We start from the raw sequence: 17,886 nt of genomic DNA on the forward strand, positions 1-17,886 counted from the left end.
GATGCAAGAGCACTAGTCAGAGGGATACGAACCCTAAACAAGAAAATAATTAACACGGAACATGCCGTCATATTCACTGAAACGTATATAAATCCTCCTCATCATGACCAGTGCCTGAGGTATAAGCTCTGGGCTCCAAGGAAATACAGTGAGACCTGCGACCCTTCCTCCACCACCATGATGAAGAGAAGGAACAGGGCAGACATAGTAACGACATACAAGGTACTAGAATTGACATAGTTTGTAGAGAACGGATCTTCAACAAATGGGGCAGAAGTCGAGAGGACGCAAGTGGATAAATTAGATCATAAGAATAAATAAAACCTCAGAAAGCACATTGGGCCATGCTAGTCATTCCATATATGTCTAACCTACAATGGAAACAATCATACGATTACTTCTTGAGTCACAAGAATGTCTCACAGATGTCCGAAGGAACATCTATAATGTAGTAGTCACAGAGAAATGATCTGAAAGAAATGAGGAAATTAATGATGCGGATTTACAACACATTTTCATCTGTAAATGACAAAAAAATAAAATGAATGAAAAAGTACATGTAACTCAACTAGTGACTGAGGGAAAGCCGGCGCTCAACCCTGTAATCTCATCTAGGTGAGTACATCTTGAGGAGTAGAGCTGGAGTAGCGAAGAGTACCAAGTGAAGAACAAAGAGAAGTAGAGGAGAAGAGAAGATGGCAGGAGGCAGTTAGAGGAGCTGGATAGGTCGAGGGCTGCAGGACAAGATGCAACCAGAGTCACGTTAGAAAGGCGGGGCCCAAGAGCTAATAGCATCAGTCTACAGGCACAAATAGTAAATACAACTTCACCATGGCTGCTCTGAACTGGTGGACATGCAGCCCGTCTTCTCCAGCTCTCACAACGTCACAAAAATGATGTACACAATTGAGCCAACACAACCGAGCCCCCACAACCAGCACACGGGACAGCCCGCCAGCAGTCACTACGGGGACCTCACTAGCAGCAGTCATTACGGGGACCTCACTAGCAGCAGTCATTACGGGGACCTCACTAGCAGCAGTCACTACGGGGACCTCACTAGCAGCAGTCACCACGGGGACCTCACTAGCAGCAGTCACCACGGGGACCTCACTAGCAGCAGTCACCACGGGGACCTCACTAGCAGCAGTCACTACGGGGACCTCACTAGCAGCAGTCACTACGGGGACCTCACTAGCAGCAGTCACTACGGGGACCTCACTAGCAGCAGTCACTACGGGGACCTCACTAGCAGCAGTCACTACAGGGACCTCACTAGCAGCAGTCACTACGGGGACCTCACTAGCAGCAGTCACTACGGGGACCTCACTAGCAGCAGTCACTACGGGGACCTCACTAGCAGCAGTCACTACAGGGACCTCACTAGCAGCAGTCACTACAGGGACCTCACTAGCAGCAGTCACTACAGGGACCTCACTAGCAGCAGTCACTACGGGGACCTCACTAGCAGCAGTCACTACGGGGACCTCACTAGCAGCAGTCACTACGGGGACCTCACTAGCAGCAGTCACTACGGGGACCTCACTAGCAGCAGTCACCACGGGGACCTCACTAGCAGCAGTCACTACAGGGACCTCACTAGCAGCAGTCACCACGGGGACCTCACTAGCAGCAGTCACTACAGGGACCTCACTAGCAGCAGTCACCACGGGGACCTCACTAGCAGCAGTCACCACGGGGACCTCACTAGCAGCAGTCACTACGGGGACCTCACTAGCAGCAGTCACCACGGGGACCTCACTAGCAGCAGTCACCACGGGGACCTCACTAGCAGCAGTCACTACGGGGACCTCACTAGCAGCAGTCACTACGGGCACCTCACTAGCAGCAGTCACCACGGGGACCTCACTAGAAGCAGTCACCACGGGGACCTCACTAGCAGCAGTCACTACGGGGACCTCACTAGCAGCAGTCACTACGGGCACCTCACTAGCAGCAGTCACCACGGGGACCTCACTAGCAGCAGTCACTACGGGGACCTCACTAGCAGCAGTCACTACGGGGACCTCACTAGCAGCAGTCACTACGGGCACCTCACTAGCAGCAGTCACCACGGGGACCTCACTAGCAGCAGTCACCACGGGGACCTCACTAGCAGCAGTCACTACGGGGACCTCACTAGCAGCAGTCACCACGGGCACCTCACTAGCAGCAGTCACCACGGGGACCTCACTAGCAGCAGTCACCACGGGGACCTCACTAGCAGCAGTCACTACAGGGACCTCACTAGCAGCAGTCACTACAGGGACCTCACTAGCAGCAGTCACCACGGGGACCTCACTAGCAGCAGTCACCACGGGGACCTCACTAGCAGCAGTCACTACGGGGACCTCACTAGCAGCAGTCACTACGGGGACCTCACTAGCAGCAGTCACTACGGGGACCTCACTAGCAGCAGTCACTACGGGGACCTCACTAGCAGCAGTCACTACAGGGACCTCACTAGCAGCAGTCACTACGGGGACCTCACTAGCAGCAGTCACTACAGGGACCTCACTAGCAGCAGTCACTACGGGGACCTCACTAGCAGCAGTCACTACGGGGACCTCACTAGCAGCAGTCACCACGGGGACCTCACTAGCAGCAGTCACTACGGGGACCTCACTAGCAGTAGTCACCACGGGCACCTCACTAGCAGCAGTCACTACGGGGACCTCACTAGCAGCAGTCACTACGGGGACCTCACTAGCAGCAGTCACTACGGGGACCTCACTAGCAGCAGTCACCACGGGGACCTCACTAGCAGCAGTCACTACAGGGACCTCACTAGCAGCAGTCACCACGGGGACCTCACTAGCAGCAGTCACTACAGGGACCTCACTAGCAGCAGTCACTACAGGGACCTCACTAGCAGCAGTCACCACGGGGACCTCACTAGCAGCAGTCACTACAGGGACCTCACTAGCAGCAGTCACTACGGGCACCTCACTAGCAGCAGTCACCTACGGGACCTCACTAGCAGCAGTCACTACGGGGACCTCACTAGCAGCAGTCACTACGGGGACCTCACTAGCAGCAGTCACTACGGGACCTCACTAGCAGCAGTCACCACGGGGACCTCACTAGCAGCAGTCACTACAGGGGACCTCACTAGCAGCAGTCACTACAGGGGACCTCACTAGCAGCAGTCACTACAGGGACCTCACTAGCAGCAGTCACTACGGGACCTCACTAGCAGCAGTCACTACGGGACCTCACTAGCAGCAGTCACTACGGGACCTCACTAGCAGCAGTCACTACGGGGACCTCACTAGCAGCAGTCACTACGGGGACCTCACTAGCAGCAGTCACTACGGGGACCTCACTAGCAGCAGTCACTACGGGACCTCACTAGCAGCAGTCACCACGGGGACCTCACTAGCAGCAGTCACTACGGGACCTCACTAGCAGCAGTCACTACGGGGACCTCACTAGCAGCAGTCACTACGGGGACCTCACTAGCAGCAGTCACTACGGGGACCTCACTAGCAGCAGTCACTACGGGACCTCACTAGCAGCAGTCACTACGGGACCTCACTAGCAGCAGTCACTACAGGGACCTCACTAGCAGCAGTCACTACGGGACCTCACTAGCAGCAGTCACTACAGGGACCTCACTAGCAGCAGTCACTACGGGACCTCACTAGCAGCAGTCACCACGGGGACCTCACTAGCAGCAGTCACCACGGGGACCTCACTAGCAGCAGTCACTACGGGGACCTCACTAGCAGCAGTCACCACGGGGACCTCACTAGCAGCAGTCACTACGGGGACCTCACTAGCAGCAGTCACTACGGGGACCTCACTAGCAGCAGTCACTACGGGGACCTCACTAGCAGCAGTCACTACGGGACCTCACTAGCAGCAGTCACTACGGGACCTCACTAGCAGCAGTCACTACAGGGACCTCACTAGCAGCAGTCACTACAGGGACCTCACTAGCAGCAGTCACCACGGGGACCTCACTAGCAGCAGTCACTACGGGGACCTCACTAGCAGCAGTCACTACGGGGACCTCACTAGCAGCAGTCACTACAGGGACCTCACTAGCAGCAGTCACTACGGGGACCTCACTAGCAGCAGTCACTACGGGGACCTCACTAGCAGCAGTCACTACGGGGACCTCACTAGCAGCAGTCACCTACAGGGACCTCACTAGCAGCAGTCACCTACGGGGACCTCACTAGCAGCAGTCACTACAGGGACCTCACTAGCAGCAGTCACCACGGGGACCTCACTAGCAGCAGTCACTACGGGGACCTCACTAGCAGCAGTCACTACAGGGACCTCACTAGCAGCAGTCACTACAGGGGACCTCACTAGCAGCAGTCACCTACAGGGACCTCACTAGCAGCAGTCACTACGGGGACCTCACTAGCAGCAGTCACCACGGGCACCTCACTAGCAGCAGTCACTACGGGGACCTCACTAGCAGCAGTCACCACGGGCACCTCACTAGCAGCAGTCACCACGGGGACCTCACTAGCAGCAGTCACCACGGGGACCTCACTAGCAGCAGTCACCACAGGGACCTCACTAGCAGCAGTCACTACAGGGACCTCACTAGCAGCAGTCACCACAGGGACCTCACTAGCAGCAGTCACTACGGGGACCTCACTAGCAGCAGTCACCACAGGGACCTCACTAGCAGCAGTCACTACGGGGACCTCACTAGCAGCAGTCACTACGGGGACCTCACTAGCAGCAGTCACTACGGGGACCTCACTAGCAGCAGTCACCACAGGGACCTCACTAGCAGCAGTCACCACAGGGACCTCACTAGCAGCAGTCACCACAGGGACCTCACTAGCAGCAGTCACCACAGGGACCTCACTAGCAGCAGTCACCACGGGGACCTCACTAGCAGCAGTCACTACGGGGACCTCACTAGCAGCAGTCACCACAGGGACCTCACTAGCAGCAGTCACCACAGGGACCTCACTAGCAGCAGTCACCACAGGGACCTCACTAGCAGCAGTCACTACGGGGACCTCACTAGCAGCAGTCACCACGGGCACCTCACTAGCAGCAGTCACTACGGGGACCTCACTAGCAGCAGTCACCACGGGCACCTCACTAGCAGCAGTCACTACGGGGACCTCACTAGCAGCAGTCACTACGGGGACCTCACTAGCAGCAGTCACTACAGGGACCTCACTAGCAGCAGTCACTACAGGGACCTCACTAGCAGCAGTCACCACGGGGACCTCACTAGCAGCAGTCACTACGGGGACCTCACTAGCAGCAGTCACTACGGGGACCTCACTAGCAGCAGTCACCACGGGGACCTCACTAGCAGCAGTCACTACGGGGACCTCACTAGCAGCAGTCACCACGGGGACCTCACTAGCAGCAGTCACCACGGGGACCTCACTAGCAGCAGTCACCACGGGGACCTCACTAGCAGCAGTCACCACAGGGACCTCACTAGCAGCAGTCACCACAGGGACCTCACTAGCAGCAGTCACCACAGGGACCTCACTAGCAGCAGTCACCACGGGGACCTCACTAGCAGCAGTCACCACAGGGACCTCACTAGCAGCAGTCACTACAGGGACCTCACTAGCAGCAGTCACCACAGGGACCTCACTAGCAGCAGTCACTACGGGGACCTCACTAGCAGCAGTCACTACAGGGACCTCACTAGCAGCAGTCACCACAGGGACCTCACTAGCAGCAGTCACTACGGGGACCTCACTAGCAGCAGTCACTACAGGGACCTCACTAGCAGCAGTCACCACAGGGACCTCACTAGCAGCAGTCACTACAGGGACCTCACTAGCAGCAGTCACTACGGGGACCTCACTATAGCTAACATGATTCATGGCCCCAACATTGGCAGCCACAACCACGTCACACGACGAGGAAATAAACAAAGATTCTCGCACTAAACCTAGCAAAGTGTTGATGATCATGCGAGCAGATCTGGAAGAAAACCCTGAATAATGACTCGAGGCGGAGCAAAGAATATATGGATCTTGGCAAGGAAAGTCTGATATTGATATAAAACGAGGATAAGAATACGTGGACTAGCCGGAGACAAATTTGGTAATGCCAGCAGACCAGAATTAAAAATATAATAGTCTCCCATGATCACTTGAAACATTAATATAATAAAAATTTGAAACATCATTGTTCCAGACAAAATGCCTCCGTGTGAGCTTGTAATTGAATCAATGCTAATGACTCACTCTCAATATTTGTTCTAATTCAAAATAAATTGTGAGAGGAGCCGCAAGAGAGAGAAAGTTATGTGTGGACCTTGAGGAAGAGCGATGAAATATTATGCAGGAGTCAAAAAGTATGTGTGGCAACACATTGGTATTGATGGCAGCATAAAGAGCACCAAACATTGTCCTCCCTTGATGGCACTTTTATATGAATATTTATATATAGCTTCAAGTCCAAGTTTATTATTTCCTCTAAAGTCCACCGGAATGTACCCGAAGTGACCAATACATATTGTGTGTGTGTTGGTGTTTATGAGGGTGTGTTTATCTACATGTGTGTTTATATTCTTGTCCTTATCTACATGTGTTTATATATATATTTATTGTTTAATTATATAAAGGGTCCCCCCGCCTGTGGTTGGAAGAAGAGGACCCATAGCCTCGGAGAAAAGCACACATAACGTATTAAGCGGGATTTTTGGGTCCTCTCTAATGTAGTTACCATGTTCGTCTGCCACCTCTCCCACCCCCCTTCTTTTTGTGTTTTTGTTTTGCTTGATTTGATGTTTAATAGTTACAAGGTTATTTAAACTTTAAATAACCTTGTAACCTTCCATAACCTAACCTAACCTTTAAATTTTAAATACTATGAAGATATTTAAATACAGTGTTTATATATTTTTTATATTCCAGTGGGTATATGAGAGGTTGCGTTTGTGTGGGTATATGAGAGGTTGCGTTTGTGTGGGTATACGAGAGCTTATATTTGTGTGGGTATATGGGAGCGTGTGTTTGTGTGGGTATATGGGAGCTTGTGTTTGTGTGGGTATATAAGAGCTGTGTTTGTGTGGGTATATAAGAGCTGTGTTTGTGTGGGTATATGGGAGCTTGTGTTTGTGTGGGTATATAAGAGCTGTGTTTGTGTGGGTATATGGGAGCGTGTGTTTGTGTGGGTATATGATAGCTTGTGTTTGTGTGGGTATAAGAGAGCTTGTGTTTGTGTGGGTATATGAGAGCTGTGTTTGTGTGGGTATATAAGAGCTGTGTTTGTGTATGTATATGGGAGCTTGTGTGTGTGGGTATATGAGAGCTGTGTTTGTGTGGGTATATAAGAGCTGTGTTTGTGTGGGTATATAAGAGCTCTGTTTGTGTGGGTATATGAGAGCTTGTGTTTGTGTGGGTATATGAGAGCTTGTGGTTGTGTGGGTATATGAGAGCTTGTGTTTGTGTGGGTATATGAGAGCTTGTGTTTGTGTGGGTATATGAGAGCTAGTGTGTTTGTGTGGGTATATGGGAGCTTGTGTTTGTGTGGGTATATGAGAGCTTGTGGTTGTGTGGGTATATGAGAGCTTGTGTTTGTGTGGGTATATGAGAGCTTGCGTTTGTGTGGGTATATGAGAGCTAGTGTGTTTGTGTGGGTATATGGGAGCTTGTGTTTGTGTGGGTATATGAGAGCTTGTGGTTGTGTGGGTATATGAGAGCTTGTGTTTGTGTGGGAAAATGAGAGCTTGTGTTTGTGTGGGTATATGAGAGCTTGTGTTTGTGTGGGTATATGAGAGCTTGTGTTTGTGTGGGTATATGAGAGCTTGTGTTTGTGTGGGTATATGAGAGCTTGTGTTTGTGTGGGTATATGAGAGCTAGTGTGTTTGTGTGGGTATATGGGAGCTTGTGTTTGTGTGGGTATATGAGAGCTTGTGGTTGTGTGGGTATATGAGAGCTTGTGTTTGTGTGGGTATATGAGAGCTTGTGTTTGTGTGGGTATATGAGAGCTAGTGTGTTTGTGTGGGTATATGGGAGCTTGTGTTTGTGTGGGTATATGAGAGCTTGTGGTTGTGTGGGTATATGAGAGCTTGTGTTTGTGTGGGAAAATGAGAGCTTGTGTTTGTGTGGGTATATGAGAGCTTGTGTTTGTGTGGGTATATGAGAGCTTGTGTTTGTGTGGGTATATGAGAGCTTGTGTTTGTGTGGGTATATGAGAGCTTGTGTTTGTGTGGGTATATGAGAGCTAGTGTGTTTGTGTGGGTATATGGGAGCTTGTGTTTGTGTGGGTATATGAGAGCTTGTGGTTGTGTGGGTATATGAGAGCTTGTGTTTGTGTGGGTATATGAGAGCTTGTGTTTGTGTGGGTATATGAGAGCTTGTGTTTGTGTGGGTATATGAGAGCTTGTATTTGTGTGGGTATATAAGAGCTTGTGTTTGTGTGGGTATATGAGGGCTTGTGTTTGTGTGGGTATATGAGGGCTTGTGTTTGTGTGGGTATATGAGGGCTTGTGTTTGTGTGGGTATATGAGGGCTTGTGTTTGTGTGGGTATATGAGGGCTTGTGTTTGTGTGGGTATATGAGGGCTTGTGTTTGTGTGGGTATATGAGGGCTTGTGTTTGTGTGGGTATATGAGGGCTTGTGTTTGTGTGGGTATATGAGGGCTTGTGTTTGTGTGGGTATATGAGGGCTTGTGTTTGTGTGGGTATATGAGGGCTTGTGTTTGTGTGGGTATATGAGGGCTTGTGTTTGTGTGGGTATATGAGGGCTTGTGTTTGTGTGGGTATATGAGGGCTTGTGTTTGTGTGGGTATATGAGAGCTTGTGTTTGTGTGGGTATATGAGGGCTTGTGTTTGTGTGGGTATATGAGGGCTTGTGTTTGTGTGGGTATATGAGAGCTTGTGTTTGTGTGGGTATATGAGGGCTTGTGTTTGTGTGGGTATATGAGGGCTTGTGTTTGTGTGGGTATATGAGAGCTTGTGTTTGTGTGGGTATATGAGGGCTTGTGTTTGTGTGGGTATATGAGGGCTTGTGTTTGTGTGGGTATATGAGAGCTTGTGTTTGTGTGGGTATATGAGGGCTTGTGTTTGTGTGGGTATATGAGGGCTTGTGTTTGTGTGGGTATATGAGGGCTTGTGTTTGTGTGGGTATATGAGGGCTTGTGTTTGTGTGGGTATATGAGGGCTTGTGTTTGTGTGGGTATATGAGGGCTTGTGTTTGTGTGGGTATATGAGGGCTTGTGTTTGTGTGGGTATATGAGGGCTTGTGTTTGTGTGGGTATATGAGGGCTTGTGTTTGTGTGGGTATATGAGAGCTTGTGTTTGTGTGGGTATATGAGGGCTTGTGTTTGTGTGGGTATATGAGGGCTTGTGTTTGTGTGGGTATATGAAGGCTTGTGTTTGTGTGGGTATATGAGGGCTTGTGTTTGTGTGGGTATATGAGAGCTTGTGTTTGTGTGGGTATATGAGGGCTTGTGTTTGTGTGGGTATATGAGGGCTTGTGTTTGTGTGGGTATATGAGGGCTTGTGTTTGTGTGGGTATATGAGGGCTTGTGTTTGTGTGGGTATATGAGAGCTTGTGTTTGTGTGGGTATATGAGAGCTTGTGTTTGTGTGGGTATATGAGAGCTTGTGTTTGTGTGGGTATATGAGGGCTTGTGTTTGTGTGGGTATATGAGAGCTTGTGTTTGTGTGGGTATATGAGAGCTTGTGTTTGTGTGGGTATATGAGGGCTTGTGTTTGTGTGGGTATATGAGGGCTTGTGTTTGTGTGGGTATATGAGGGCTTGTGTTTGTGTGGGTATATGAGGGCTTGTGTTTGTGTGGGTATATGAGGGCTTGTGTTTGTGTGGGTATATGAGGGCTTGTGTTTGTGTGGGTATATGAGGGCTTGTGTTTGTGTGGGTATATGGAGGCTTGTGTTTGTGTGGGTATATGAGGGCTTGTGTTTGTGTGGGATATATGAGAGCTTGTGTTTGTGTGGGTATATGAGAGCTTGTGTTTGTGTGGGTATATGAGAGCTTGTGTTTGTGTGGGTATATGAGGGCTTGTGTTTGTGTGGGTATATGAGGGCTTGTGTTTGTGTGGGTATATGAGGGCTTGTGTTTGTGTGGGTATATGAGGGCTTGTGTTTGTGTGGGTATATGAGGGCTTGTGTTTGTGTGGGTATATGAGGGCTTGTGTTTGTGTGGGTATATGGGAGCGTGTGTTTGTGTGGGTATATGAGGGCTTGTGTTTGTGTGGGTATATGAGAGCTTGTGTTTGTGTGGGTATATGAGGGCTTGTGTTTGTGTGGGTATATGAGAGCTTGTGTTTGTGTGGGTATATGAGGGCTTGTGTTTGTGTGGGTATATGAGAGCTTGTGTTTGTGTGGGTATATGAGGGCTTGTGTTTGTGTGGGTATATGAGAGCTTGTGTTTGTGTGGGTATATGAGAGCTTGTGTTTGTGTGGGTATATGAGGGCTTGTGTTTGTGTGGGTATATGAGAGCTTGTGTTTGTGTGGGTATATGAGGGCTTGTGTTTGTGTGGGTATATGAGAGCTTGTGTTTGTGTGGGTATATGAGAGCTTGTGTTTGTGTGGGTATATGAGGGCTTGTGTTTGTGTGGGTATATGAGGGCTTGTGTTTGTGTGGGTATATGAGGGCTTGTGTTTGTGTGGGTATATGAGGGCTTGTGTTTGTGTGGGTATATGAGGGCTTGTGTTTGTGTGGGTATATGAGGGCTTGTGTTTGTGTGGGTATATGAGGGCTTGTGTTTGTGTGGGTATATGAGGGCTTGTGTTTGTGTGGGTATATGGGAGCGTGTGTTTGTGTGGGTATATGAGGGCTTGTGTTTGTGTGGGTATATGAGGGCTTGTGTTTGTGTGGGTATATGAGGGCTTGTGTTTGTGTGGGTATATGAGGGCTTGTGTTTGTGTGGGTATATGAGGGCTTGTGTTTGTGTGGGTATATGAGAGCTTGTGTTTGTGTGGGTATATGAGAGCTTGTGTTTGTGTGGGTATATGAGGGCTTGTGTTTGTGTGGGTATATGAGGGCTTGTGTTTGTGTGGGTATATGAGAGCTTGTGTTTGTGTGGGTATATGAGAGCTTGTGTTTGTGTGGGTATATGAGAGCTTGTGTTTGTGTGGGTATATGAGGGCTTGTGTTTGTGTGGGTATATGAGGGCTTGTGTTTGTGTGGGTATATATATGTTAGGGTCCCGGGAGTACAGTCTGGTTCGTTCTCGACGCACAGTCGAGAATTCGGGGTTCGAATCTCGGGCTGGCAGAAATAGTAGGGCGCATTTCCTATCACCTGATGGCACTGTTCACCTAGCAGGAAGTAGGTACTCAGGAGTTAGTCAGCTTGTTGTGGGTTGCATTCTGAGCGGGGTCAGTAATACGGTGGGGGGGGGGGGCTGGATATAATCCTAACGGGTATGAATACACTCTGGCTGCCTGTCCCCCAACATTATTATTATTATTACTACATGTGTGTATGTGTTTGTGTGTGTGTCCTGATATTTGAGGATGTGTATGTGTATGTCTTGATATGCGTTTGTGCTTGATATATGCTAATATGTATGTGTGTGTGTGTACTCACCTAATTGTGCTTGCAGGGTTTGAATTTCGGCTCTGTGGTCCCGCCTCTCAACTCTCAATCAACTGGTGTACAGTTTCCTGAGCCTACTGGGCTCCGGCTTATTTACATGTAAAATTTTGTGCGGAGTCAGCCTCCACCACATCATTTCCTAATGAATTCCATCTGTTAACTACTCTGACACTGAAAAAGTTTTTTCTTACGTCCCTGTGGCTCATTTGGGTACTAAGTTTCCACCTGTGTCCCCTTGCTCACGTTCCACTAGTGTTGAATAGTTTGTCTATATCTACCCTGTACCTTGTGTTTGGCCTCTTGCTCCCTACACTTATCTTCATCACTTTACACTTGTTTGAGTTAAACATTAGTAGCCATTCGTTGGACACTTCCTTCAGTCTGTCCAAGACATATTGGTGTCTTTTGCTATCTTCCTCTATCTTAATTTTTCTCATAGTTTTCCATACGTAAAAGATCCGTCCTCTGCAAGCTCATCTGCGTATATCAGAAACAGGATAGGTCCGAGTATAGAACCCTGTGGGACCCCGCTGGTGACATCACGCCAGTCTAACCCCCCCAGTCAGGTAACCCCCCCCCTCACAGTAACTCTCTGCTTTCTGTTGCTTAGGTACTCCCATATCCACTGGAGCATCCTGCCTCTTACTCAGCCTGTTTCTCCATCTTATACACCAGCCTCTTATGGGCTACTGTGCCTAACACTTTCTGACAATCCAAGAAAATGACGCCTTATGACATTAATGAAATATAACTTTTGAAATAACTGAGGTTCCTTCATTTATTTGATAAGTTTTCTTGTGTAAGATTATCTCACTTTTATTCTCGCTTCTCTAAGCACTGGTGGATCACGACCTGGTTAGACACCTGTCATGTTTGTCATGGTTAGACACCTGTCATGTTTGTCATTGTTAGACACCTGTTATGTTTGCCATGGTTAGACACCTGTCATGTTTGCCATGGTTAGACACCTGTCATGTTTGCCATGGTTAGACACCTGTCATGTTTGCCATGGTTAGACACCTGTCATGTTTGCCATGGTTAGACACCTGTCATGTTTGTCATGGTTAGACACCTGTCATGTTTGCCATGGTTAGACACCTGTCATGTTTGCCATGGTTAGACACCTGTCATGTTTGTCATGGTTAGACACCTGTCATGTTTGTCATGGTTAGACACCTGTCATGTTTGTCATTGTTAGACACCTGTTATGTTTGCCATGGTTAGACACCTGCCATGTTTGTTATAGTTAGACACCTGTCATGTTTGTCATTGTTAGACACCTGTTATGTTTGCCATGGTTAGACACCTGCCATGTTTGTCATGGTTAGACACCTGCCATGTTTGTCATGGTTAGACACCTGTCATGTTTGTCATGGTTAGACACCTGTCATGTTTGTCATGGTTAGACACCTGTCATGTTTGTCATGATTAGACACCTGTCATGGTTAGACACCTGCCATGTTTGTCATGGTTAGACACCTGTCATGTTTGTTATAGTTAGACACCTGCCATGTTTGTCATGGTTAGACACCTGTCATGTTTGTCATGGTTAGACACCTGACATGTTTGTCATGGTTAGACACCTACCATGTTTGTCATGGTTAGACACCTGCCATGTTTGTCATGGTTAGACACCTGTCATGTTTGTCATGGTTAGACACCTGTCATGTTTGTCATGGTTAGACACCTGTCATGTTTGTCATGGTTAGATACCTGTCATGTTTGTCATGGTTAGACACCTGTCATGTTTGTCATGGTTAGACACCTGTCATGTTTGTCATGGTTAGACACCTGTCATGTTTGTCATGGTTAGACACCTGTCATGTTTGTCATGGTTAGACACCTGTCATGTTTGTCATGGTTAGACACCTGTCATGTTTGTCATGGTTAGACACCTGTCATGTTTGTCATGGTTAGACACCTGTCATGTTTGTCATGGTTAGACACCTGTCATGTTTGTCATGGTTAGACACCTGTCATGTTTGTCATGGTTAGACACCAGTCATGTTTGTAATGTTAGACACCTGTCATGTTTGTCATGTTAGACACCTGTCATGTTTGTCATGTTAGACACCTGTCATGTTTGTCATGTTAGACATGCACTAACATTGACACAGCAGAGTTGAGAAGAGTAGAGTTTCATGAATAAATGTTTTGTTCAAGAAGTATTTGTTCATTAGAGTATTTTAACAATTATGATTCATCTTACCTTCTCTGTTTACTCTCTTATTGACGTTATAATTAATATCTTATTGTAGCGTGTTTTGTTCAAGTTTCTACACAATAGATATTTGTTGGTCTTTGTAATACTCTTGGCTTATATCTGCCACCTGTGATAATGTGAGTCCCTGGAGACTATATGCTGCTAGCTAGGACCCTGTGCTCTACTGGTCCCTGTGCTCTACTGGACCCTGTGCTCTACTGGACCCTGTGCTCTACTGGACCCTGTGCTCTACTGGACCGTTTCTCAGCTACCGTGACTCCTTCCTCTACTGGACTATTCCAGTAATAGCTGGGACTATAATAGCTGGGACTATAACAGCTGGGACTATAATAGCTGGTACTGCAATAGCTGGGACTCCAATAGCTGGTACTGCAGTAGCTGGGACTCCCATAGCTGGTACTGCAACAGCTGGGACTCCAATAGCTGGTACTGCAGTAGCTGGGACTCCCATAGCTGGTACTGCAACAGCTGGGACTCCAATAGCTGGTACTGCAACAGCTGGGACTCCAATAGCTGGTACTGCAATAGCTGGGACTCCAATAGCTGGTACTGCAATAGCTGGGACTCCAATAGCTGGTACTGCAATAGCTGGGACTCCAATAGCTGGTACACTAATTGCTGGGACTTTACTTCAGTGGGTACCCTCCTTGTGCTCGCCGCGACCCTTGGCAGTACTGGACCCGTGCAGGTGTCACTGGGACCCCCCGCCCCCCTCGCTGGACTATTGTTAGCCAATGACTGGTGAGCTACAGGACCCTTCCAGGCAACCGGTTGTTCCAGACTCTCCAAACTCTCCCAACCACCGCTCCCCGTGGCGCTACTGGTGCACGGGGCGCTACTGGTGCACGGGGCGCTACTGGTGCACGGGGCGCTACTGGTGCACGGGGCGCTACTGGTGCACGGGGCGCTACTGGTGCACGGGGCGCTACTGGTGCACGGGGCGCTACTGGTGCACGGGGCGCTACTGGTGCACGGGGCGCTCCTGGTGCACGGGGCGCTACTGGTGCACGGGGCGCTACTGGTGCACGGGGCGCTACTGGTGCACGGGGCGCTACTGGTGCACGGGGCGCTACTGGTGCACGGGGCGCTACTGGTGCACGGGGCGCTACTGGTGCACGGGGCGCTACTGGTGCACGGGGCGCTACTGGTGCACGGGGCGCTACTGGTGCACGGGGCGCTACTGGTGCACGGGGCGCTACTGGTGCACGGGGCGCTACTGGTGCACGGGGCGCTACTGGTGCACGGGGCGCTACTGGTGCACGGGGCGCTACTGGTGCACGGGGCGCTCCTGGTGCACGGGGCGCTCCTGGTGCACGGGGCGCTCCTGGTGCACGGGGCGCTCCTGGTGCACGGGGCGCTACTGGTGCACGGGGCGCTACTGGTGCACGGGGTGCTACTGGTGCACGGGGCGCTACTGGTGCACGGGGCGCTACTGGTGCACGGGGCGCTACTGGTGCACGGGGCGCTACTGATGCACGGGGCGCTACTGGTGCACGGGGCGCTACTGGTGCACGGGGCGCTACTGGTGCACGGGGCGCTCCTTTAGACTGCTTCTCACACGGGGCTTCCCGGAACCCCGAGGTTCCTCAAGAGGTCACTAGGGGTTCCACAAGAGGTCACTAGGGGTTCCACAAAAGGTCACTAGGGGTTCCACAAAAGGTCACTAGGGGTTCCACAAGAGGTCACTGGGGGTTCCACAAGAGGTCACTAGGGGTTCCACAAGAGGTCACTAGGGGTTCCACAAGAGGTCACGAGGGGTTCCACAAAAGGTCACTAGGGGTTCCACAAAAGATCACTAGGGGTTCCACAAGAGGTCACTAAGGGTTCCACAAGAGGTCACTAGGGGTTCCACAAGAGGTCACTAAGGGTTCCACAAGAGGTCACTAGGGGTTCCACAAGAGGCCACTAGGGGTTCCACAAGAGGTCACTAGGGGTTCCACAAGAGGTCACTAGGGGTTCCACAAGGTCACTAGGGGTTCCACAAGAGGTCACTAAGGGTTCCACAAGAGGTCACTAGGGGTTCCACAAGAGGTCACGAGGGGTTCCACAAGAGGTCACCAGGGGGTTCCACAAGAGGTCACTAGGGGTTCCACAAGAGGTCACTAGGGGTTCCACAAGAGGTCACTAGGGGTTCCACAAGAGGTCACTAGGGGTTCCACAAGAGGTCACTAGGGGTTCCACAAGAGGTCACTAGGGGCTCCACAAGAGGTCACTAGGGGTTCCACAAGAGGTCACTAGGGGTTCCACAAGAGGTCACTGGGGGTTCCACAAGAGGTCACTGGGGGTTCCACAAGAGGTCACTGGGGGTTCCACAAGAGGTCACTAGGGGTTCCACAAGAGGTCACTAGGGGTTCCACAAGAGGTCACTAGGGGTTCCACAAGAGGTCACTGGGGGTTCCACAAGAGGTCACTGGGGGTTCCACAAGAGGTCACTAGGGGTTCCACAAGAGGTCACTAGGGGTTCCACAAGAGGTCACTAGGGGTTCCACAAGAGGTCACGAGGGGTTCCACAAGATAGGGATAATTAGGATAATGCTAATCATATGCTAACCTTTGTGGATGAATAATGTTGCAGAAGCTGGCCCACTCGGCAGACATTTTTCATGGCGTGAATCAGTTTAATAAGTCACTACAAGCTCCCGAGGAACATGTCAGCACTTCAAGTGACATGCTGCTGGGATTTAAAAGACGTTTGATTGGGTGTAATCAGAGCATAGGTTCGAATCCTCCTAATGGCTCCTATCGATCTTCTCCTCACTGATGAGTCACTTTAATGTGATTTCATTGTGCATGTGCAAGACTGAATTTCTGGGAAACATCATGTTGCAAAAGGAAATCTTGGAATGTTCCAACTAATGGGACTTACGAGTGAGGAAAGATATCAGCAACTTTCAAGTCTTATTGAAGCCCATCTGGAAGACCTGTTAATTAATCTCGGGCAATATGTTCTCACCCTCTTACCCCAAGTGTGTGATTGGGTCGGGGATCCACACTCTGAAGCTTCTAATCATCCTGATAACTTGACTTGACTGAGAAAAGGAAGAAGTTTGTGGGCGACAATCTGATCGTACAATCAAGATGAAATTCACTGACCAATCCCTGGGTAAGTTATGGAATTCTATGAAAGATAATTATCCTGTTATTCACAACAAATCAACAAATATATTGCAGCAGTTTTCAGCTTCTTACATGTTTAAGTTTTTTAACATTTAAACAACATCAAGAGTGAAGCCAGAAATCGTCTCCTGTCAGGTGAGAATTAAATCCGCGTTTTTATCTAAAGTTCAACCAAAACTAATCGAAGGTTTCACGTTAGAGAAGCAAATTTCATGATCTAAATTGGCCTAAAAAATAACACTGACTTGACCCTGTTGTGAACTAGTATAGAGAATCGTTCCTAACCTGTTATAATAGTGTTCTTTTTTGGATATATGTATTCGGTATGGTGTGTGTATTAATATTACTCTATTGGCAACAACATTAGTGAGGAGTGAATATTGTCGGGTGTGGGATTGTTCACATGTGCGTGCGAGTTGTATACTCACCTATTTGTACTCACCTATTTGTGCTTGCGGGGGTTGAGCTTTGGCTCTTTGGTCCCGCCTCTCAACCGTCAATCAACTGGTGTACAGATTCCTGAGCCTTCTGGGCTCTATCATATCTACATTTGAAACTGTGTATGGAGTCAGCCTCCACCACATCACTGCCTAATGCATTCCATCCGTTAACTACTCTGACACTGAAAAAGTTCCTTCTAACGTCTCTGTGGCTCATGTGGGTACTCAGTTTCCACCTGTGTCCCTTTGTTCGCGTACCAGTTTTCTTTATCTACCCTGTCAATGTGTCTGAGAATTTTGTAGGTAGCGATCATGTCTCCCTTTACTCTTCCTGTCTTCTAGTGTCGTGAGGTGCATTTCCCGCAGCCTTTCTTCGTAACTCATGCCTCTTAGTTCTGGGTCTAGCCTAGTGGCATATCTCTGAACTTTTTCCAGCTTCGTCAAAGTGCTTGACAAGGTACGGGCTCCATGCTGGGGCCGCATACTCCAGGATTGGTCTTACATATATGGTATACAAGGTTCTGAATGATTCCCCACACCGGTCCTGAAGGCAGTTCTGATGTTAGCCAGCCTCGCATATGCCGCAGAT

At 49.6% G+C, this 17,886-nt stretch overlaps 1 protein-coding gene across 1 annotated transcript in view; it reads right to left on the bottom strand.

The window, feature by feature from the left end:
• LOC138356930 (proline-rich protein 36-like) overlaps window positions 1–16,338 on the bottom strand; it is a 23,027-nt gene extending 6,689 nt beyond the window's left edge. The window contains exon 1 of the mRNA XM_069313463.1: window positions 16,292–16,338. Coding sequence (XP_069169564.1) covers window positions 16,292–16,338 — 47 coding nt within the window. The remainder of the gene's footprint in view (window positions 1–16,291) is intronic.
• Window positions 16,339–17,886: the final 1,548 nt, after the last annotated feature.

Source organism: Procambarus clarkii, chromosome 75, assembly GCF_040958095.1.
Source record: "Procambarus clarkii isolate CNS0578487 chromosome 75, FALCON_Pclarkii_2.0, whole genome shotgun sequence".
NCBI lineage: Eukaryota > Metazoa > Arthropoda > Malacostraca > Decapoda > Cambaridae > Procambarus > Procambarus clarkii.